We start from the raw sequence: 22,737 nt of genomic DNA, 5'->3' as shown, positions 1-22,737 counted from the left end.
TTAAATTGACAGTACTTCCACTCTGGATAACATTTACATTAAAAGCAACTAACATTTGGCTGTAAGCAAATTAACAAAATTTACATAACAAAGTTAACAATTGACATGTAAGTTTTCATCCTATTTCTTAAAAATTTAAACAGCTTAATTGACAGAAGTCACATTGACAGTAGTTAACACTCGATAGTAAGTCTTAATTAATCCACCACCTTATATGCAATTTAAAAACAAATAAAAATAAATATATTTATCAAAAAACGGATAAAAATTTAATTAAAATTTCCAAATTGACAAAGTCAAATGAATTTTTTCTCATTGTATTATAAGAAATTTATGTTTCCTTATGATTTTCTCTCCCCTATATAAAGTTCCCCCAATTTGTGTATTTTCCGCACACAAAATGACTCGCAGTCAACCCCTCCTAACGGAGAGAAAATTAAAAGGAGAGTATAAATGTGGTTTGGGTGGGCGGCCCTCTTAATGGCCCTATCGCAACCCCCCTCGACGGTACAAAAAAGCTTACACAATAAAGTGGAAGCTTTTCGGACCGAAAATGGGTTTGCGAATACAATTTTTGGGTGATTTCTCCTTAATATGCTTCCTATTATGGCAAAATCACGCGGGGGCTTTTCCGTGTTATATTGATTTTTGAAGATGATGGAAAAGTTGTTCAATTTGCGCCATGAAAAAATATATATAATATATGGTATTCATAATACCCACCACACTGATATTTTCCTACCCACACATCTCACACCACAATTCCATTTTCTCGGATGGAAACATCCCCCATTGTGTATACGGGGGTGGCATAAAGTGGGGAAAAGTGGAAAATCCCTCGCGCAAGTTTTATTGTGAGATACTTAAAGGAATATTTTGCTGAATCGTCTGTGACACCTCCCCCATGGAAAATGTTGCGGCATCAGCCCGGATGGAAAATACGGGGACAGTTCGTATCATGAATACAAATGAATTGTAAATGTATTTATTTATGGAAAGCCATGTAAGTGCGATTTGCAGGCTCAGCACAGATATTTCGGAGAGAATGAGAGACCCCACAATTCGATGGGTGATGTAAGGAAAAACAACGCGCGTCCCAATTGAAGAGGGTTTTACCACCCCCTCAAACCATTTGAGAAAAAGAAGCAAAAAGATCACTTTTGATGTGTTGTGAAAAGTTAGCAATTACATGTGTGGGCACAACTTCAAAATTGGATGTACTTGAAAGGAAATAGAATTTATTTTGACATTCATTTGATCTGTATAAACTTGAGATATTTTCGTTTTTCCATAATTAACATTTGTGTTGCTAGAAAGCATAAGGAGTTGCATGAAGAAAGTTTTTAAATGGTTTTAATTATATACATTGTTGAATTTTCAACGTTTGATGTTAATTTTAAACATTTTGACATTTCTTTTCAAACATTATCGCTTATCTTTTCCCATTTGACGTAACTTTTCTAACGTTTTACATTCGTTTTATTCCTCTGGGGCTTTTCCTAACTTGTGGAAAAAATAGGAATAATCCTTCCGGTTGCGTCAGCCAACTATTTCCTAACGTTTAACATTTTTCCTGTCATTTGACTTTTCTCTTACCTCCGGAAGCTTCTTTACTAATATTTGACAATTCTTTTTGACCATTTACGTTTCTCTACTCTTATTTGAAATGTTTTTACGTTTAACGATTCATAGACTTCGTTTGACTTTCCCTCGTTTGACATATTTTTGTAACATCTGATGATCGTTTTAGGGTCTGACGCTTTTCTTAACGTTTAACATTTTTAAAAGATTCACAATTCCTCACTAACTTTGACGTTTCTTTCCTATTGACATTTTAAATCTTTTCTAACGTTTTACATATTTTTTGAAGTTTAACGTTTTTTTAATTGTCGTTTTTTTATCATTTTATATCTTTTTAATATTTTTTTAAACACCCTCCCTACGCCCATGGATTCCTCTTCAACTAAAAAACAAACTTTAAATTCTTTTCATATTTGTTGAGAATATTTATAAGCTTATTAAAAAGATTGCGCTTTAGTTAACAATATTTTGCATATAATTCTTTAGCAGGTACTTTATGATGTGCTAAATGAAAGAATGAGTTGTTTGCGCTGGAAAATGCTCTCTTGACATGAAATGATGCCACAAAAAATAGCAGAAAGTTCTTCATTTGCTTATATTTGCATTTAAAACAGTCCTTTGTATTACCTTTGTGTTAATTCAATAATTAATTTGTGAAAAAGCACATTTTGTAGGTAATTGAAATTAATCAGTATTTGTATAGAATTTAATTTTAATTTATAAATGTTCATAAGTGAATAAATTGATTAGTTTGTTATTGATCCGTTTAATAAGTTTTTTGTATCAAGTTTTTAATTCGAGTTTTTATTTATATTTTATTATTCTGATCTGTTTAAAATAAAATCGATTTTATTTAATTAAAAATACAAACAGCTCAAACGGAGAAAATTTAATTTTTAAACCACCTCACACTGTCCATTGCATTTTATAGGCATATTTTAAATATTTTTTAATTATTTTCTGTGTCGTAAAATCTATTGAAATGATATTTAAACGCCCGGACATATTTTATTGAACATTCTTCCCCATCATCATCCTAAATTCATTTTCAATGAGCCAAAATGGGCACCCGGTAATCCTTAATTTGCGGATGTGATGATATTTCACTGCATAAAGTCCTTCCCTTGTCCAATCGAATTGTACAATATATAGCAAACGAGGTAAATTGTCGCTTCGCTCCAATTTTCCTCGCCCCGCTTCGCGGGGAGTTTTGCGCTTCGCGCAAATTTTAGAGAAAAAAAATTGTGATGATTTATACGTTGATTGGAGCCACTCATCAACCCCAAAAAAATTGCAAAGAGAAGAAATCATTTTCATACAACATTTCCAGCGCCAAATTCAAAAATTCGCAAAAAATGCATGACTGTTATATGGGGGCTACCTGAAGGGGGGCTTTGGGGGGAAAATGGATACGGCCACTCGAAACCGCCTGATATAAGGAGCCTCTGTACCAAATTTCATCACGATCGGTCAAACGGTGTAGATTTGTATAGCCGAACACGACTGATTACCAACAAACAGACCTTTCTTTATTATATAGATAATGAAACGTGTGTGGGGGCACATCTTCAATTTCTCCGCAGCAATGTCTTCTCCACACACCCTTTGTGCTGTCAGCAATGTATCTTGCTTAGAGGGAATTTTCTACGACGGGGGCGATGGAAAATACAAAATATAGAGCTGTAGAGAAGAAACGCTCCCCCATTTTTCTCGACTTTTACCACCCCCGCCCCAGCATCCCAATTTATCTTCCTCTCTGCTCCCTTTTCTTCCTTAAATATCAGTGCGGATTCCCGCAAACATCTCCCGTAATTACATTGACTCTTTCATTCGTTTAAAAATGTCAGTATAACACACTCTGTGGAGTCTTCCCTGAATGGGGGAAACGAAGACTCTCTTCCACGATGGGGATTACCGAAATGACGACATGGGGTGCGAGATGCTACATATATATGTATCTCGCGCTTTTCTATCTATTTTTCCAGAGGAGAAATGCGTGCGACGAGGACCAAGGGATACACGATGGTGATGAAGGTTTATGGCAATTTGTACGATAGGGACAACCTATACGTTGGGCTACGAAAGTCAGGAGAATATTCTTATGATGGGGTTTTTTTTTCCTGCACACGTCTCTCTTAAAATTCCTATATACATAATATTATCTCTGCCCAACTAGTGAGAGAGAGAGAGAGAGTAACTGAGACGAAAGTTGGAGACTATATATACACGTAAAACATACATATTGTGCAGGGAAGAGGTAATATAGGGTGGATCATTCAGCCCTTCTTGCTGGCTTGTTAGCGTCTCCCTTGCACCGTCATTTGGGTCGTTTTGCCACAGCAGTGGGACTCCTAAAGAACTCCATCCACACTCTTTGACTTCGCGACGAGGGGCGCGTGTGTATGAACCATTTAGGGTGCCATGGCAACCACCAGAGATAAGGCATTTTATTGGAGAATATTCAATTTTGGGGTGACAATGTATAGCACGAGGGGGTACCTCATAGTGCTGAACGATGCTTCCATTAGATTTATTTCGCATTTTCACCCCCTCACATAGCAGAACCCCCCAAAGAAGCAGCCCCTGTGCTCTCCCTAATAACAACCATGCCAAAAATCGGATGCTTCCGTGATGCTGTATATTGATTATACCCCCACAGAAGCATAATAACAAATTGCTAAAAATTATGAATTATAATGCTCTTCTATGCAACCAACTATTCCTCCCCAAAGGATGAGAGAAAATCATCCACAAATTAAGTATTATTCTTTTTTTTTCCACCCTCAACCAACTGAGAATTTTTGAGAAATTCTCCTCAACATTATGCTAAAAAGAAGGAAAAACACCAACACAGTCCTTGATGGAACTGCACGAAAGAGCTATGGGAATTTATTGCATATTATACAATTTTTGATCCTTTTGCTCCTCCATCATTCATGTAGCTTCCACTCAACTGAGAAATTACCCATGAGAAGTCTCGCATGACTCTCCCAAAAGGACTCGCCCCAATTTTTTATATACATTTTTCTGTGTTTGCTCACAGAAATCCCACGCAATGGGGATTGAAACTAGACGCAAAATACGATAAAATTGTGACAGTAAACGAAAAATCATTGAAAAAAGACGTAATAGAGCTGAAAATAAAAGGATAATTTTGCAGAATTTAAAAAAATTTAAAATAAACTGAAAAGCAATTTTCCTATTTAGATAAAAAAAAGGAAAAATGATAATTAAAGCAAAAATTGATATTATTTTTAATTGTACAAAAAAAAGTTAAGGCAAATATCTAATGTTTGGAAGTGGCCAATTGGAATTTTTTTGTTTATGAGTTTTTTATGGTTTCTCATGTTCTTTTGTCACGTTTTGCTGATTTTTATGCATTCTTGTCATTCTTGTTCATCAGTAATTTTTTTTGTTACGAATTGTTAAAATTTTGAGAACCACCTTTCATGTTTTTGTTTATGTTCCGCGGAATTTGTTCTTTTCTTATTTTTAACCCTTCGTATCCTATGAGGGGTAGGTGACCGACCCCATAGCTATATTTAGATTAATTGCGCCTTAATTCTTAGCGGTATAGAACCAAGCTTCTGGAAATAAGTTTCTTGGTTATCTGAGAAGATTGTGTAAGAATTTGAGGTGTAACGGTCAAATTTATTCCAGTTTTCTTCAACTCTGTCACTCTTTGTCTCTTTCTTGACGATTCTAACCTCAAAAAAAAATTGAAAAAATCATCAAAAAATCCATTGGAAATTTATTTTTGTGTTCTAAAGTGGACAAAAGACTTAGCGAGTTCCAAAGAGTCTATTAAAGCTCATTTGATCGAAAGATTTTGGTTATTTTGCGAAAAAGTCTATGGGATCGGTCACATACCCCGTAGTAATGCTCATAAGTCTTTTGATCACAGTATACGGAGGGTTAACGTTTTGTGAAATTTTTGAATGCCTAATGAAAACTTTGATCTAGTTTTTTAAATTATTTTTAAATCTTGTAATTTCTTTTCTTGTTTCTTATTTTTCGCAGGGATATTTAACCATTTCGTATCTGTATGAAACAGTGAAATCTTCGAGCTTTTCATCACGAAATTTTTTCGAACATTCCTCACTCAAAACGTTTTCTTTTGACTAATGTACAAAAACTCAACGCATTTCTGACTCTGAAAAACAATTAATTAATTGACATTCGAGAAAATAGAATGTTTCATGTTTAGGTTAACATATGACCCAAAGAACGTGTATGGATTAAAAAAAAATTCTAGTGCTGTACGAAACTTTTTTTTTTCACGCTCAGCTGTTTTTTCTTGTTTTTCTGCTTTTTTGCGAAACTTTTCTCATGTTTTTCATGTTTATGGAAATTATTTCGATTTTTCAGGTTTAACACTTGGAGAATCGAGATTTCTAACCTCAAAAGTTTGACCTTCAAATTCACTTGTGTAGTTTTGTTACCCAGAGGTGTTACAAATCCCCAACACCTCCCCTCTCAGCCTAGTGCTGTTTATGCGTAAGAGGACTCTCTCTTCTCCCGTAGAGCACCGGTAGGAGTACCTTTCCTCTGATGGAGTCTGACCGTCTTGGTTGGTACAAACGTCGTACGATTCTCCGTGGAATGAATTGAGTAGTTCGTGATTGGGGTCGGTGCGAGGGAGATGAGGCGGGACGAGAGTCCTCATTTTTCTAAGCCCCAAGTCGCGATTCTTCATTCAGAAGTGGGATCACAAGTGCCGGGGTGATCCACAGAAGGGGTAGTGCGTCGAAAACCCCGTGAAAATCGAGTAAAAATAGTGAAGATCGCGAGTGAAAAAAATGTTCGAAAAAAATGACGTTTTTCCAACATGGCGGCCGTGGGGCGTCATGAAAAAATCGCATATTTCGCGGAAAAACAGTGAAACTGGGGGCTGCCAACGGTTGTGAACAGTGGAAAACGTGTGAGGGCAGCCACCCTAGTCGCGGAAGGGGCAAAATTTGTGGAATTTTCCACAAAAATTGGACTTTGCGTCTTCCTCCGGAAAGGAATGACGCCACGCATAAAAAAGGACAAAGAATGCGTGGAAAAGCCCGGGAATGGGGCCGCAAGTGCAGTGTGAGGACGTGATGATCCTCTGGGGCAACCACCCAAGCCATGGGGATCCCAAATTGCGGTGAAAAGGCCGAAAATTGAGACATTACGGCATGTGACGTCAAAATGCCGTCCGGGAGTGAAAAGGACAATGAATTATGCCGTGTGTGCAAGAGTGACTGGGACGAAAGCTCCCAAGAGCCCCAAAATGGGGTGAAGACTTTAGGAAGCCCGGGAAAAGTGCCGTGAGTGTGTGAAAAGCCCTGAAAATGGACTGTGAGGGCAGTGAAAGTGGTTGCAGATCCTGTGAGGGGCCCCAAATGAAGGGAGGAGCCCCAGCTGACGCCAAAAGGAGCGTTCCGGATCGTCAAAGGTGGCGGCATCATCATCATTGTGGATGTCATCACCGTGGACGCCGTGAAGGGAGCAGCAAACGTCAAAATGGGGCAACGGCAGCAGAGACAACGCAGGCCCTCATTTTTCAACGAGCACCAGAATGCAGTGCAGGAGTAGGGGAAAGGAGACATCGGCGGACAAGGATTTCTCGGAAATCCCAACGTTTGATAAGTTTTTCATAAATTTTTTGAATTTTTTGTGTGAATGGGCGCCCATGTGTGAATGAGAAATTGAAAATTATTGTATTTTCAAGCCGCATCCCAAATAAAGAGACCCACTAACATTATGTACCCCATTGCGGCGAGGGGAAAGAGAAGATGGTCATTTGTTTCAAGTTTTGTTTGCAGAAAGATGCCGTGAAATCAGTTGTATTCCAGCAGAGAGAGATCAACGCTGAACAGAAGGATGGAGCTCCAGCAGGCCATCATGGAAGTTGTCACCTGAATGCGCGAGATGAAGCTGCGAAGGATGCTCAAAAGGAAATCCATGGAAGTAAAGTGATGCTGTGAAGCACAATAATGGCTAATCTGGTGAGTCCGTTCCAATTTGTTGTCTTATGGGGAAATATTTAAACAGTTGAATGTGCACCACCCAGTCTGGGAAATTATCCTGAGGTTTTGGGATGAAATATTGGGTGAAATTGTTCCATAAGATCTTTCCCCCAAATATAATGAAAACAACAACATTTATTTGAAGCGCCCTTTATGATTTGCATAAGATTTACTGGAAATGTTTTTAGGTGAAATTATTTGGAGATTATGGGGTAAAACAGTTGGTAATGTTACCCCATGAATCCATTTGGCCCAAAATATATTAAAACCATCTTTTTCCTTTATGTGAAATGTTTCCAAATAAAATCAGAGGGCAAATGGTCCATCATTCCTTGATATGCTCTAATGAGAAATGAGCAAAATAATAAGTAAAGTGGTTGCATGCATCAAAGATGGTTGATGCAGTCATTCTAAAGTATTTGGCTGTTGGTGTTGAAATTGAAACAGAGGAATGTTTTATGGGAGTTTTTGGTTAAAATTCTCATTCATTATTATGGTTGGTTCTCTCCTTTGAATGGGTTGGTTGTGTCTTCTCAAACATTACCAATGGTGTTTGGATCTTTAAGGGAAGTGCTCAGTGAGGCAATTATTTTGGTAGTTCGGTATCTTGCGGATACGGGGCATCATTGTGGTGTGCAAGGAGAATTTCAGGGAAGTTCATTGGAGTTGGGATGAAGGAGAAGCAATATTCAGCAGCAGCGGAGGAAATGATTTCCAGCAGCAGTAGTCACAGTAATGGCCAGGCCAGCCATAGAGTTTGATGTGAAGTTCGGCAGTCATAGCCATGGAAATACAGATCAAGAGAACACAACAAGTTGCAAAACAAATTCTGGTGGAGAAGACAGTCAATAATTGTCCAGATGAACAACTGAAGACAACGTACACCAACAAATGTGAAATGCAGATTTAATCAAATGACGGAGCAAATGAGTAGAGTATGGAGAACGCAACGATGTGGTTTATTGCATAAATGCACAAGAACACACAGGAAGATGCTTTTTAGTACAAGGTGTAAGATGCAGTACCGCAGTGGCCGTGATGTTCAGCATTTGTTACGTAGGAGAAGCTCAGCAGTAGCAAAATGCAGAAAAATCATGTGGCAGCACTGTAGACAAGTAAATTTACATCAAAGAAAGCACTCCATATGGACACCAAAAGGACAGCAGCCAACTGAAGAATTCAATAAAACACTCCAATATAGTAGCCGTGTGTGAGGAGAATGCAGCAGTGGAGCAGAAATTAACAAATGCACAGCAGCTAGGAGAAAATCTACAGCTGAAATGATCATTGAAGAGAAGGAGTCATAACTTCATTGAATGGGTTGTTAATAATTGCGTTGAGTGTCAAGGTTCAATGTTGTGGTTTGATAGAGGGGTTTGAAGCAAAGAGATTGTTGTTTCAGGTGTTCCAGATTTTGATGAAATAAAGAAAAGTAGTGGAGAAATCTTTTGCAGGTGTAGCAGCAGTGTTGAACATCGTGAGAAGTAATGAAGTTCACCGTAAATGCAGAATTCCTGAAATGTTGCAGATAGCGGATTAAATGGAAAACAAAGATGTTGCAGTCATTTGGTGGTGTTGTAGCAGTTGAACATGGACAACAGTGAAAATCATGAGCATCCGAGGACAACGAGGGAAACATCGCAAGTGCATCAACTGGATCACAGAGTTAATGGGATGGTAGATGATGAAAATCACCTGCTATCTTGATTAACGAGGACCACAGAGGTATAAGAAGAAAATACAGTGGAGTAACTTCCATCTGTGTGACTATTCTTTCACCTCGAGGTGGACATCATCCAGTCAATCACAGGAGGAACTTCATCAGCAGCTGAGAAAAGGACTCAAATCATCGGGAAACACCATCAAAGAGCACCCAAAGTGTTGGGATTGCTGAAACGGTCACATGCAGCATCAAAAAAAGGACACAGCTGGAGGAATTGAGATAAACTGGCAACAATGGAAGATATTGGGAATTAATCAAACGGAAATAGTTGTTGGATTTCGCAATGTGATGGAAAATCAGGAGCATTGATGTGGGTGTGAACAATAATCACGAGCCACCCATGGATGCAGACATTGGACAACCAGAGAGCAGTGTTAAAGAAGAGAAAACCTAAAGATTCACATGGATGTGAAAGTATGCAGCCACAGTTTGAAGACAAAGACTGTTTGATGCAGTTTGAAGACAAATTAAACAATTCCAGCTAGATGCAGAATAACACAATGGGAGGAAAAGCAGAAGGCTTTTGCAACACACCAACTCAAGGAACAGAAGCTCTAATGGCAATGGGTTGTAGTGGAGGAAGTGCACAGAGACAGTTGGTCAGAAGATGGTATTTGATGCAGTAGCACACGGTCGAACAAGGACTAAAGAATAGTTTGCAATTGAAGGAACACCAATCAGCACAGATGAGCATCCTAAAGGAAGTGTGTGGCAGTCGTGCAGCAGTGGGAGTAGATAATACGATGGGTGTGATATGACGTTGTAGGTTGAATGGTGTCATCACCAGGAGTCAGGTAGCGTCAAAGGTTGTTCACTAAACGGTGTAGGGTGGAAGGCACTTGGTTGAGAAGTGCCAGAATTGAGCTGTTGAGAAGGGGTGATTAGTGGAAAGGGCAGTTCTGTCGGTGAATGAACTCAAATTGCAAGGAATTTGAAATGTTGTTGAGTTTCGTTACAGCAAAATGTGATCACCCAGCAGACAGCATTGCACAGAGTTGGAAAACGTATGCGTTGCGGCCCTGACGCATGCATACTTTATCCCGAGATCTCTGGACATGTTGTAGGGCTAAAGAGGCCCATGGAGGCGAGTCAAGCAGTAGCAGGATATCATCTAGATCATCAAGGGGCGGAATAATTGCTACTATGTGCTGGTGGGACCGCCTGGCAGCTGCGTTTAACGACGCCCTGGTCCTAATTCACTCCCATATCCTGTTCGTATATAGAGTAATATTCCTAACCCCCAACGGTCCCAAAAGGGCAATGTGATCGAGAAAGACCCAAAGGGGCAAGCAGCTGCAGAATGATGATTGAGCCTTCAAAGAAGTCCTGGTCAGACAGGTTATAGCAGATATGCAGAAATAGCTAGCTCAACGAGTCTACTGGAACTTCAAAAGCAGATTCAGCAAATTCAGCAGATCGAGAAGAAAGGCATAGGGCCTTGGGATACCATGGTAAAGGACTTCCATGGTCGGTAAGCGTGCACGCAAATCCTCGAAGTCCCTGTCAGTTAGGCAGAAAAGTATTGAAAATATGCGGAAACGGCCATTTAGAGTTAGTGCGGTATAAATTTCGGTGATGATATAGGCGTGTAATGATCAAACGGGCATATGATCAGAAATAAGTAATGCGGTTGGCTAATGAAATGTTGAAGGGTTGATTGAAATACGGAAATTGCAGTAGAACGTGGTGGTGATAATTATTCGGAATTTAGTAAATAAGATCGATTGCGGATAAATATTTAAATAGCGGCTATTTGAAGAAAATTGGGTAAATTGCTAGGAGAAGAGAGTAGGAGATTATTTGCGGAAATTAAAGCTAGGCTGACGTCCTCCTTCTAATGATATTTCTTCTCAAACTTCGCCGAGGACGTCGAAACACAGGAAAGGCCGAGTGTAGTTTTGTTACCCAGAGGTGTTACAAATCCCCAACACCTCCCCTCTCAGCCTAGTGCTGTTTATGCGTAAGAGGACTCTCTCTTCTCCCGTAGAGCACCGGTAGGAGTACCTTTCCTCTGATGGAGTCTGACCGTCTTGGTTGGTACAAACGTCGTACGATTCTCCGTGGAATGAATTGAGTAGTTCGTGATTGGGGTCGGTGCGAGGGAGATGAGGCGGGACGAGAGTCCTCATTTTTCTAAGCCCCAAGTCGCGATTCTTCACTTGTTTTTCGCTTTATCAAATTTCAAAGTCATTTAAATTCATTGAATTTAATTTCTTTTATTTTGCAGCAAAAAATTTATTTTTTGAGTTTTTTAACCCTTGGGGAGGATCGAGATTTCTAACCTCATAACTTTGACCTTAATTTTCTCTTTATAAAAAATGTTTTTCCAAGTTTTCTTTCGACGATCTTGAAGTAATGGTACTTTCCTACACACAGATGTAGAAATTATCACGATATTTTTAAGAGATTTTATTCTGTGACGATTAAAAAAAAATGAATTATTTGGCCTTATTCAGCGACCAAGAAACCCTTGAAACTGGCGTGAAATCTTGAAATTTCAGTACAAAATTCAAAGATTTCAAGAGTTTCATGGTTGCTGAATAATTTTTTTGGAAATTTTTCATAAAAAAAAACAATAAAATTAACTTTTACCCTTAATCAATAAATAAGAGGACAAACAATTCGTAAACTTCTCATCCCCTTTCTTCGATCTCCTGAGAGAATAAATATTCCTCGAATTATGTCTCTCTTGGAAAGTCAATCATAACGCGTCCAGTTATAAGAGTTGGTGTCCCACAACGTGTAAACGTTTGTTTATGCGTTGTAATGCGATTTGTGAGCAGAATTAGTAGGCAAAGTTGATTTTTTTTCGTGAAATTCAGTAATTTGATGCAAAAAAATGGTCATATCTCTGGTTCTATAACACCTACAATAATTTCTTGACTAGTTATGAAAAGGTCTTAAAATAAGCTAGAATATGGGATAAATTTTGATACTTTTCAAGGTCACCTTTAGAACACAAAATGGCGGCTTTTTGTTTTACTAAAACAGTTTTTCGCATTTTTCGTCCTCAAGAAATAGTTCTAGATGTTTCTAATGTTCTAGAAAGTTGTAGAGAATTGCAAAACCTTTAATTTGATACTAAGTTGAGCGAAATCAGACAAGCCGTTCAAGAGATATGGTTCTTAGAACTTTTCAAATTCAAGAATTTTTCAAATGGCTATATCTTCTAAACGGCGACATAGATTTTCTTCATTTTCGGACTGGTGAAAGATATTGAGTCAGGCAAAAACATATCAAAATTTAAAAGATTTGCCTAATGGGGATTCGGAGATATTGCCCCTTGAAGTTAGGCAATTTTTGTTTTTGATTTTAGCGCCTCTTGCGGATGTTTTTGGAACTTGTAATGTACTAGACAGTTGTAGGGCTTCTTGAAACCTTTCATTTGATACCAAGATGGTCAAAATCGGTCAAGCCGTTCTCGAGTTATATCGAAAAAACACTTTTTGCTTTAAGCCGCCATATTTGCTAAACCGCTTGACCGATTTTCAAGTATGAATTATCGATGAAAACGTCTCACTGAGCTCTATAACATACTAAAATTTCAGACCTCTAGCTCTAAGGGAAGTGGTTGACACTATTTCAAAATGGCGGACGGCGGCCATCTTGGATTTTGAAAATACGCAAAAATGAAAATTTACACCCACATTTCTATAGAAAACTTCAAACCGGAAGTCTCTATCTGTTACCGTTCTCGAGCTATAAGGCAAAATGGGGACCAACGGCAGGCCGGCCGGCCGGATCAAAAATTTTCCACCACCATTTTCGTAATGTGGGATGTCTAAAACGTGCTCATACCAAGTTTGAGCCCGATCTGAGGGGGTCGGTTTTTCCGACGATTACAATACTTGGTGTTGGCCACGAAGTGGAACACCAACTAATTATGTAGTAGTTGCGGCGAGGAGATAATTAAAAGGAGCGAGAAGTAAATTAAATAGAAAAGAGGGTGTTACATAGCCCGTGTTTTAGGATACATTTTGATTTCTCTCTCTATTCATAGATGTTAAAAAAAAACCCACCCCCTCGGGCTGAATGGAAAGTCAAATAGTCACCGCTATATGTATGGAATGTAATAGTTTTCGGCACCCTCGAGAAAAAAGCGATTAAAATGATTGATTGATTAGTTTTTCGAGTGGCTGGTGCTCTTTGTAATGCTGCCCATGAGTTTGTCTTGTCATCATCAATTTCAACGACGGTGTGGCGTATAGTACGGAAAAAGGGAGCAAAACTAAACTCAGAGAATTGATACAAATATTTGGGGGGATGCATTTAGTGCGCAGAATTTTTTTTATTATTCAAAGTGAAGCTAATAATCCGGAAATTGCTTAATTTCCGACCAACAAATCGATCAAAAATTGAATTCATTCACACGCGCGGGGTGTTGTTTAGTCCTTCTTCTTGTCAACGGAATCCTTCGTTGTGTCCTTCGTCACCTCCTCGTACTCATCCATGTGCTCAGATGTATCCACGCGGTTCTTATCGACGGGATACAGCCATCGCTGATACAGGTAGATGACGAAGATGACGTCGTCGCGGAAGCAGGCAAGACGATGTGCCGTTGGCATTGTAATGATAAAGGCAAAAATGTCATTGATGAAGGTATTGAAGGCCTTGTACATGAAGGAGCGCCATGGGAGTGTCGCCACGGACTTTAGTTTGTAGTTAATGAAGAGTTGTGGCAGCATGAAGAGGAACCCAAAGGCATAAACGCCATTCACCATTGAATTAATGGCCCACGAGTACCAGCTCTTGTGTGATTGATAGAGAAGCGAGTAGATTGCCCCGATGATGCAGAGTGGATATAGCAGGTAGCTCAGGTACTTCATAGCTTGCCTATCGAAGTCCTTTGTGAGTTTTTCCACCTTCATCTCACTCTGTTGCTGCACCTTAATACCCTTAAAGCTCACCTCCAGTCGGAGGATCTTTTTGCACTTCCACAGCTCAATTAGCGTGCCCACGGCCACGGGGATGAGGACAATCATCGATGTCTTCTCATCGAGTAAATGCAAAAGGATTATTACTTGACTAAAGCCACGCCAGAGGACCGTTCTCACCGACAATCCGGCGTAGTTTCGCTTCTTTCGCCAAAAATTCACATCATTTTTAAAGGCCAGGAAGTCAAAGAGCATGTGAATACTCCCCACAAATACCGTACCACAGAGTATGTAGACATTGGTATCGGAGAAAATTCCTTTAACCTCATCAACGTCCTTCTTGGAGAACCCAAGTGTCTCCAGGGACATCATTGCATGACTCACATGTGCTATCAGGCGAAACTTTCCAATCCCCACGGGACTGTAGGTCACCTCAAGGGGAAATGACTCCATTCCCCGTACAATCTCCACCAAATCATCATACCTATGCTTAAGGATATCATTCTGGAATACAGGTAGGTACTCATTGTGCCTCGTAACACGCACCAATCCCGACATTTCTGCCGGAATATCGTACTGCGACAGTGTTATATTGTCCGCAAGGATACCAAAGTAAACTTTCGTCCGTAGATGACTCACTGGACGTTGATTGGGCCTAACTGGTGGCACCTTTTGGCCATCATCTGTGATGAGATTGAATGTTGTATGCCGCGGAACTACGTGCTCCGTGAGGGCAACACGATGAATCACAGCTAAATCATCACGACGACGATTCCATATGATTGGTTTGCCATCATCAACAGCCAATACCACGTGCATGTACAGCGTACCATTGCGTCGGGTCTTAGCTGGGATTTCTATGTCCAATGTTCTGGAAAGTTAAAGAATTTCTTGAGCACGATGTAATTAATGACGTAATAAACTTTGCTTATTTCTCAAGTTATCAAAACTACCATACGCATCCGTTAAAATTTGTATTTGAAGACATTTTGAGAAGTACTGGAATAATTTCCATTAATTGTTCCATTACTGGAATATGGAAAAGGACGCCACGAACGCCATTTTGAAAACAATAGAATGTAAAACTAAATTATTTTAATGAGAATTTGAATGAAAGTAAATTGAGAATTATTTCCAGTAAAAAAAATAGAGAAATTAATAAGTCCAAAACCAGATATTGGGCAACTACTCGAAAATTTGTAGTTTTAAAATTCAATTGAAAATGTATCCAATCAGAAGAGCAAGATCATGCGGCTTAAGCACAGAATTAGAGCCAATTGACCGTAAAGAAAACTTCTCTTAAAACGTTGAATGTAGGTTCAAAAAAAATTTCATAGGTAGGCGACTTCTTCAACGCGTGTTTTGAATAACTATCGATATACCCATAAAGGGTCTTTTGGTGAAGTCTCGGTTAGGGATTAACTTCACAGGTAGTAAGCTCATAAGTAATTAACAAATCATTATTATTCCTACAGTCATTAGGAAATGTAATACATTCATGAGTTTTCAGTCTTTTTGTATTTACATCCGGTTTTCTCATCAAGTCGATAAAGCTTTAGATTAAAACACGTATCCCAGAGTTTTTGGCTGTACTCATTAGTATAATTTTGAAAAATTTAACGCATAATGTCTTAAACAATGGGCGCCATATAAGATTTTACATAGAAAAACTGTCAATTGGACGCCTTAAAGACGCTAAGTGGAAAAACGTCAAAGATATCTGAGCAAAAGTCACATTTTTCCACTTTTCTCAGCCCCAATATGGAATTTCAAAATTCTGGCACATCAAAATCTGCATTGGTATTTCCTCTTTCATTTGCTTTTTACCCCATCAAAATCCATCCAGTAGATTCTGAGAAAAACCTACCTTTGTGTTTTAGGGCAGTTCCGTAAGATAATCGGAAAATCTCAAGATGGCGTCGCAGCTATGGCGAAAAGTGATTTTCTTACTCTTCTCAAAAATTAGGTTTCAAATGTAACCAACATCGAAAAACCAAGTTTAAGAAAAATCCCAAGAAAAGTGAAATTCCAACTGCGCCATTATTTTTGGCACAGAATGCTTACCGGGTGAATTGTTCCCTAAAATTAAATGGCTTCACTGTGGCTGCTTCCTTAATTTCCGCCGCAATGGGGTCTTTAGTTGTGGATGTAAAAATAGCCATTTGGAGCTTTGGAAGCTGCTCCTTGAGGAGAAAAGACCGGAAGCATGGTTCCCTCGTACAAACTGGAGCTGTGAATATCTAATAATGAATAAATGTTAGCTCGTTAAAAAAAATTAAAGAATTAAAATCTTTAAACTTCCTGCTTTAGTAAATATGCAAATTTTGGGAATTTGTGCAGCATCCCTGGTTGCAACCACTCCCTGCCTCACCTGTGCCAGTACCCAAATGGAATGAGCAATGTAGCAAATGAATGCTACACTGAGAATTGTCGTTAACGATGGAAATTTCAACATTATATTGCACAAATTCACTACATTATTTGCTAATCTGGACGGAGAAGATGCCTTTGCCGGGGAAGTTAATTAGCTTCACAACACCAGTACCACCTGGGAGATGCCTGGAATGGGTTGAATGTCCAAAAGCGATGACGTTGATGACATTTCCGTTCACAATGGAATTTCCAATCGTTCCAATTTGTACGAGAACTGGTATACTGGAAAATACCCGCCAATTTTTGTTCTTGCCACCAGAGCAACGGTTATTTAACAGCCACAGCATCCACACGAGAACTCCCAGTTGATACCCAGACGTGAGTGAAGATGGATCTTCTCGGTCAGAAAAATATAATCATTGAATATTGGCAATTCTTCTTGCCCCTCGTAACAATTGGCATCAGTTTAATCCTCCTGAATTTAAATCGTAAACCCGATCCGAGGGAATCCAGCAAACCCACCAGTAAACCTGGGGCAAGAGAAGAACGTGATTTGGATCCATCTGAAATTGAATCACAGAAGAGTGCTCGTGAAGACAGTAATTACGATGAGGACGCCCTAACAGCAGCTCTTGAGGGTGTAGCCCACAAACCCTATCCCGGGATCAAAGTTACATTCCCAGGAGGTGTGGAGAAGTTCTATGAGATGGTTAATGACCGTAGGAGTGTCAGGAAGTACAGCAAACGTCCAGTAGATTGGAAATTAGTCGAGAAGTGCATTCATTCAGCAGGTGAGTGAGAAATTAAGGGAATTAATTCTAAATTTTGAATAGTTTCGAGAGAATTTCTCAGCTTTAGTGTGTGAGTCTTGCAAGGATTCCAAAGATTCTCACATAGCTATAAAAAAAAAGCTTCTCTTCACGAGATGAAAAAAATATTTTAGAAGAAATTGTAAAGTAGAGAATTTTTTCTTTTCAATTTCTTCTTTTTCGCAAGAATTAGTATTGTGATCCTTCAAATCGTTCAAAAAAATTTACATCAAAATCTAAAGAAAAGATTTTTTCTAAAATTTAACCTGAACAAATTTTTAAAAAATTGAGAAAATTTCATTTTCTTTCCTAAATTTTACTTTGTTTTTATGCTCTGTCTTTACCCTCCCCCCTTTCTTCCAAAAGAGCAATAGGGGAACCTGGGGTAATTCGGTGAATTTTTGGGAGATAATTTTTCCTGAGTTCCATGGAAATATTTGAGATTTCCCATGACAACTATCTTATATCAAATTTTCCGGGCTACAACTTTGTCTCAGACGATTTCTCTCTATCTCAACGGGAAAATGCTTTTTCAGGCCATTTTCCAAACCCTTCCACATTTGCATGTTCCAAAAATCCTGGGGTAAAATGGTGAATGATTTTCAAATGCGTTTTTCTTTGAAAGTCCATATCTGAGAGGTTATTGATTTGCTTTGGGATAAACTTACCTGTTTCGATTGACAGATTTCACTCCATATCGTAATGATTATTCACTTTTTAGTTCTATAAAATTGATAAAACAAAAATTTTGTGGAAAAGCACCTCCATTTGTTTGTTTTCTACAACTTCCCGTCAGATTTGTGTGCAACAAAAACCCAGCGGACAAGGAATTTCATACTCGTAACTACTTTGGTAGCAAAATCAATATAATAATTTATTTAACAAGGAGAAATTTTTTAAGAAAAATTACGAAAAAAACATTATTTCGAGTTAATTAATTGTTTATATTACCTAATCTACCTAATACATATTATCTGTGAAGAATTGAATGGAATAAAAACATTGATTTTGTAGGGCGAAAATTTTGGACGATTATTCCATTACGCGTCAATAGTAAAATAGATTGTAGAGAGAGAAAACACTATATGAGTGGAAGGAGGCAAATTTTTCACCATTTTACCCCAAAAAATATTCACCGTCTTGCCCCAAGTGATACCTTTTAGTGAAAACTTTATAATAGAAAACTCGGAAAATTTTTGGGAAAAATCAGAATAGGTTTGTGTTCAGCAATAATTGCTTTATTGAAAAAATGCATTTTCATAATATATTACACAGAATAAGACGGTAAGAATTGAAATATGGTAAGGTGGTAAAAGTAACTTTAGACATCGGAAAATTATTTTCCTCAATAAAATCCAAAGTATTCGTTCTACATAACTAAAGCTTTCTGGGATTATTAAGAGGTGTAAGAAGCACCTGTTAACTGAATACGAATGATTAGGACAAAGTATTTCATGAGATATTGAATTTAATTTTTTTCCCGATTCACCATTTTACCCCAGTTACCCCTATATTTTTAATCTATCAGCATGAAGCACGTTTACTAATCTATCTTCATTTTACGATTAAGTTCTATCTTTATACCCACTTAATTGATATTCCATATGGGTATATGTTACTATATAAATCGAAAGGAGTCTAATCATTTTTATTCATTAAACAATAGTAAAAAAAAATCAATAAAAATCAGAGAAACATTCAAGGAAAGCTAAAAAGACTTTCCAATTTTTCTGATTAACATCACAGCTCGGAAAATCGACAAGATTTTACCGAAATGAAAAGCTAATTTTCTCTTTACTTGCATGAAGCATATGCATATTAGGGGCGTAGCTAGAAATCAATACAAAAGAGCTAGTTTTTGTTTAAAATCGAGTACAAATATTTATTTTCCAAACGTTTGATGTTTCGTTTCTAACGTTTGGCGTTTTTTTCTAACTTTGTTTTTTTAACTTCAAAATTTTTAATGGTTTCAAAATCCTTTTTTAAAAATCTTATAGCCATAAATTCGAGGAATTCCCGGCCAATTCCAGGCCACCCTCTGCAATGAAGTTAGTCAAAGAATTATGTATTGGAAACTTCCATAACGCTTCGCCATGAAAGAAAAAAGGACGCTGGTGGTTTAAATTTTTCTCAATTGATAAATTAAAATTATAAATTGCAAAAATATTCTCAAGGGATGTCTAGCACGTCCAGCAAAACATTTTCTCCATTAGTTTTGTCTTTAATTTTGGTAATTAATCAAAAAACAAGATGATTCTTTAGTAGTATGTATCTCAATGAGGCTGAACAAAAGTTATTCACGAACTTATTTTTCTCGAGGATTATTTTCGAATTACATCATTGGCTTATCAATTGGCAAAAATCATCCACTTTATCTGGATATTTTTGGCAATCTCCCCTCTTCAAAGTAATTTTCTTATCATGCGTGTTTTTGTCTGGCGCTTACTTAATTTCAAGTGTATGATGCAAGGGTAAGTCCCACTTTCTGATACAAATAAAATTAATTTTATGACTTTGCTGGTGGTCTCATTAATCATTAATTCTTCATTTATCGTTAATTGTTTTTAATTTGTCATAATAAAGCAAAAAAAGAGTTAGAAAAGAATTTAATTTTCTTTCCAATTTTTTCCCTTTTGTTCAAGCATCTTAAGAAGCTTCCAAACGACGTTTCGATTTTTTTTTTAATCTTCTTCAGGCTTTCTAATTTTTCTCTCTACCTCCTAATTCTAGGTACTGGCCCAAGTGGAGCTCATACAGAACCATGGACATTCTGCGTTATATCCGATAGCGAGATAAAGCAACAAATTCGGGAAATAATTGAAAATGAGGAATACACGAATTATGCTCAACGTATGTCACGTCAATGGACAACGGATTTGCAACCGCTGCGAACGAACTACGTGAAAGAATATCTCACGGATGCCCCGTACCTTGTGCTTGTCTTTAAGCAGGCCTACAGTATGCGGGAGGATGGCAAGAAGAAGCAACACTACTACAATGAGATCTCAACTGCGATCTCCGTGGGTATCCTCCTGTGTGCCTTCCAAAGTGCCGGTCTCAATTCCCTCGTGACAACCCCACTGAATTGTGGACCAGCCCTTAGAAATCTCCTACAGCGTCCTGCTTCTGAGAAACTCCTCGTACTCCTTCCCGTTGGCTATGCAGCTGATGATTGTGAGATTCCCGATCTCCATAGGAAGCCAGTTGAAGAAATTCTTGTCAAATACTAACACGAGGAGTTTTGAACATGAGTCCAAAAAAAAGCTATTATGCCATCACCAAAAAGTTTAAGGGGAGCAAGGTCAGAGTTTCGAGAGATACTTTATGCCCCAAAATGCCCAAAATAAACAATGTTTTGCAAAAGAGATCGCATTTTATTCTTACTCTTTCACATTTTCTTCACATATCGATAAGAGTTCCGCGTGATTTTTTGCATTGACTCGGACCAGCTTCACTATCGCCGCTTTTCTGCGTGCCCTCATTCGTTTTACTTGATTTTCTCTGCAATTGCTTCTCAATTATTCGAGCATTATTAGCATAGCTATCGGCAATTTCACGCTAAAAAAAAGGAAAGAATTTTTTTTTAACTTAATCTTTAAGATTTCATAACCCCCTTAGGGGGTCTCTTGGGCAAATTGTTGGAATTGACATATTTTTAATGTTTTCATTTTTCTTGGGGGTTTTCTTAAACTTGGTTTTCCGATGTTGGTTACATTTGTGGCCTAATTTTTGAAGAGTAAAAAAAATCCCTTTCCGTTATCTTAGGTGCGACGCCATCTTGTGATTTTCCTCCAAACACAATGGTAGATTTTTCTCAGAATCTACTGGTTGGATTTTGATGGGGTTAAAAGCAAATGAAGGAAGAAATACCAATGCAGATTTTGATGTACCAGAATTTCGAATTTCCATTTTGGGGCTGAGAAAAGTGGAAAAACGTCAAAAATATCTGAACCAAAGTCACATTTTACCACTTTTCTCAGCCCCAATATGGAATTTCAAAATTCTGGTACATCAAAATCTGCATTTGGTATTTCCTCCTCCATTTGCTTTTTACCCCATCAAAAACCATCCGGTAGATCCTGAGAAAAACCTACCTTTGTGTTTTGAGGAAAATTACAAGATGGCGTCGAATCTAAGATGGCGGAAAGAGATTTTCTTACTCTTCAATAATAAGTCCTCTGAGAAAATACTTACTGCTTCAATTTCATCCTCTTCCTCATCAATTGTTGACACTGTGACTGAACTAAACTTGCCCATATTCTTCGTATGTTTCGTCACCATGATTTTCTGTGGCGTAGCCTGAACTACTTGCTTGTAGACATCAAATCCCGTGCCGGTGGTTTGGTTCTCACCACCAGCTCGCGAAGACACCAAAGCACCCCTGAAGATGAACGTAACATTGCTTCCGGTGCTGTGACGATAGTACAGTGGTAGGGAGCAGCGTTTGCACTTCATCCGGAATTGCTTCTCAATCCCCTTTGCTCTCCGGATGAAGGTTGTCTCATCGGGGATGCTCGTGATCTTGTGGGCATGGTATGCACCATCAATTACCCTCGCTCCATCTGCCTGACGCAGGGGTAGCTTCTCAATGTTACAATCTGCATTAGAGGAATAATGATTAATATGCTTTTCAAATCCTGAGAAAACCAGGTTCCTGGTTTTGTTTTTTTAATTGCATGCCTTCTCGCTCGGATTTGTGAATTTCGGATCTTTTGTTCTATTCTTCAAATATTTTTAACATTCTTTTTTAAACTTGTAGAAGATCTAACAATGAGATACCAATTGTCATAGCCAGGTACTACGATTCAGAACTTATGGGGTGAATCCGTCCGCACGGATCCATGGTCCACGAACAACTGAGCCAACCGTACTACGGTGGTTGGGAGAGAGAGTCACCTTAAGACTCCCGCCAACCCCACACACATAAGCCAATCTGTCTTATACCATGACAATAAGTACCAGCGGTACTACAACTCTTGTTTTTCCATCTTTTTTCATCAATTAAATTTTAAAGAGAGAAAAGAACAAACCTAGAATGAGGGACATCATCCCACAGAGGCAGTAGTAGATGTTCAAGGGCTTTGTCTCATTGTACTCTTCTTGATCCTTTGAATCAGAACACACAATACTCCTTGACACAACTTTGGGCATCTTCTGAGATCTTTTTCTTCACCAAATTCCACAAATTCGCAAAAGTAAACGAAAAGAAATCAATTTTCTTGCTGTGTTTGTTTACATTTTCATTGGAAATAAGAAGAAGAAGAGAATGGAAATCGAAGATGTCCGACTGGAATGATTGGAAAACCGACGATAAACGAGTAGATGGCGCGCAAATACTGTGTAATATTTTGGAGGGAGAAAATGGAAGCAACTCTTAG

The 22,737-nt window shown here is 38.3% G+C and overlaps 3 protein-coding genes across 3 annotated transcripts; 1 reads left to right on the top strand and 2 right to left on the bottom strand.

The window, feature by feature from the left end:
* Positions 1 to 13,557: 13,557 nt before the first annotated feature.
* LOC129796115 (lipid scramblase CLPTM1L) lies at positions 13,558 to 16,787 on the bottom strand. The gene is made up of 3 exons (XM_055837847.1): positions 16,549 to 16,787; positions 16,242 to 16,417; positions 13,558 to 15,048 (listed from the first exon to the last, which is right to left on the bottom strand). Exons 1-3 carry the CDS (start codon positions 16,630 to 16,632, stop codon positions 13,689 to 13,691), a joined length of 1,620 nt encoding a protein of 539 aa, XP_055693822.1. The 5' UTR covers positions 16,633 to 16,787; the 3' UTR covers positions 13,558 to 13,688.
* Positions 16,788 to 16,913: 126 nt separating this feature from the next.
* LOC129796208 (iodotyrosine deiodinase) lies at positions 16,914 to 20,722 on the top strand. Its single transcript, XM_055837991.1, has 2 exons — positions 16,914 to 17,341; positions 20,090 to 20,722. Exons 1-2 carry the CDS (start codon positions 16,939 to 16,941, stop codon positions 20,587 to 20,589), a joined length of 903 nt encoding a protein of 300 aa, XP_055693966.1. The 5' UTR covers positions 16,914 to 16,938; the 3' UTR covers positions 20,590 to 20,722.
* Positions 20,713 to 22,719, bottom strand: LOC129796233 (STING ER exit protein). Its single transcript, XM_055838018.1, has 3 exons — positions 22,390 to 22,719; positions 21,554 to 21,957; positions 20,713 to 20,917 (listed from the first exon to the last, which is right to left on the bottom strand). The coding sequence occupies exons 1-3, from the start codon at positions 22,508 to 22,510 to the stop codon at positions 20,759 to 20,761; spliced, it is 684 nt and encodes a 227-aa protein (XP_055693993.1). The 5' UTR covers positions 22,511 to 22,719; the 3' UTR covers positions 20,713 to 20,758.
* Positions 22,720 to 22,737: the final 18 nt, after the last annotated feature.

This window comes from Lutzomyia longipalpis, chromosome 4 (assembly GCF_024334085.1).
Source record: "Lutzomyia longipalpis isolate SR_M1_2022 chromosome 4, ASM2433408v1".
Taxonomy (NCBI): Eukaryota; Metazoa; Arthropoda; class Insecta; order Diptera; family Psychodidae; genus Lutzomyia; species Lutzomyia longipalpis.
Note: the sequence above shows the minus strand (reverse complement) of the source record. Positions and strands in the feature narration are given on the sequence as shown.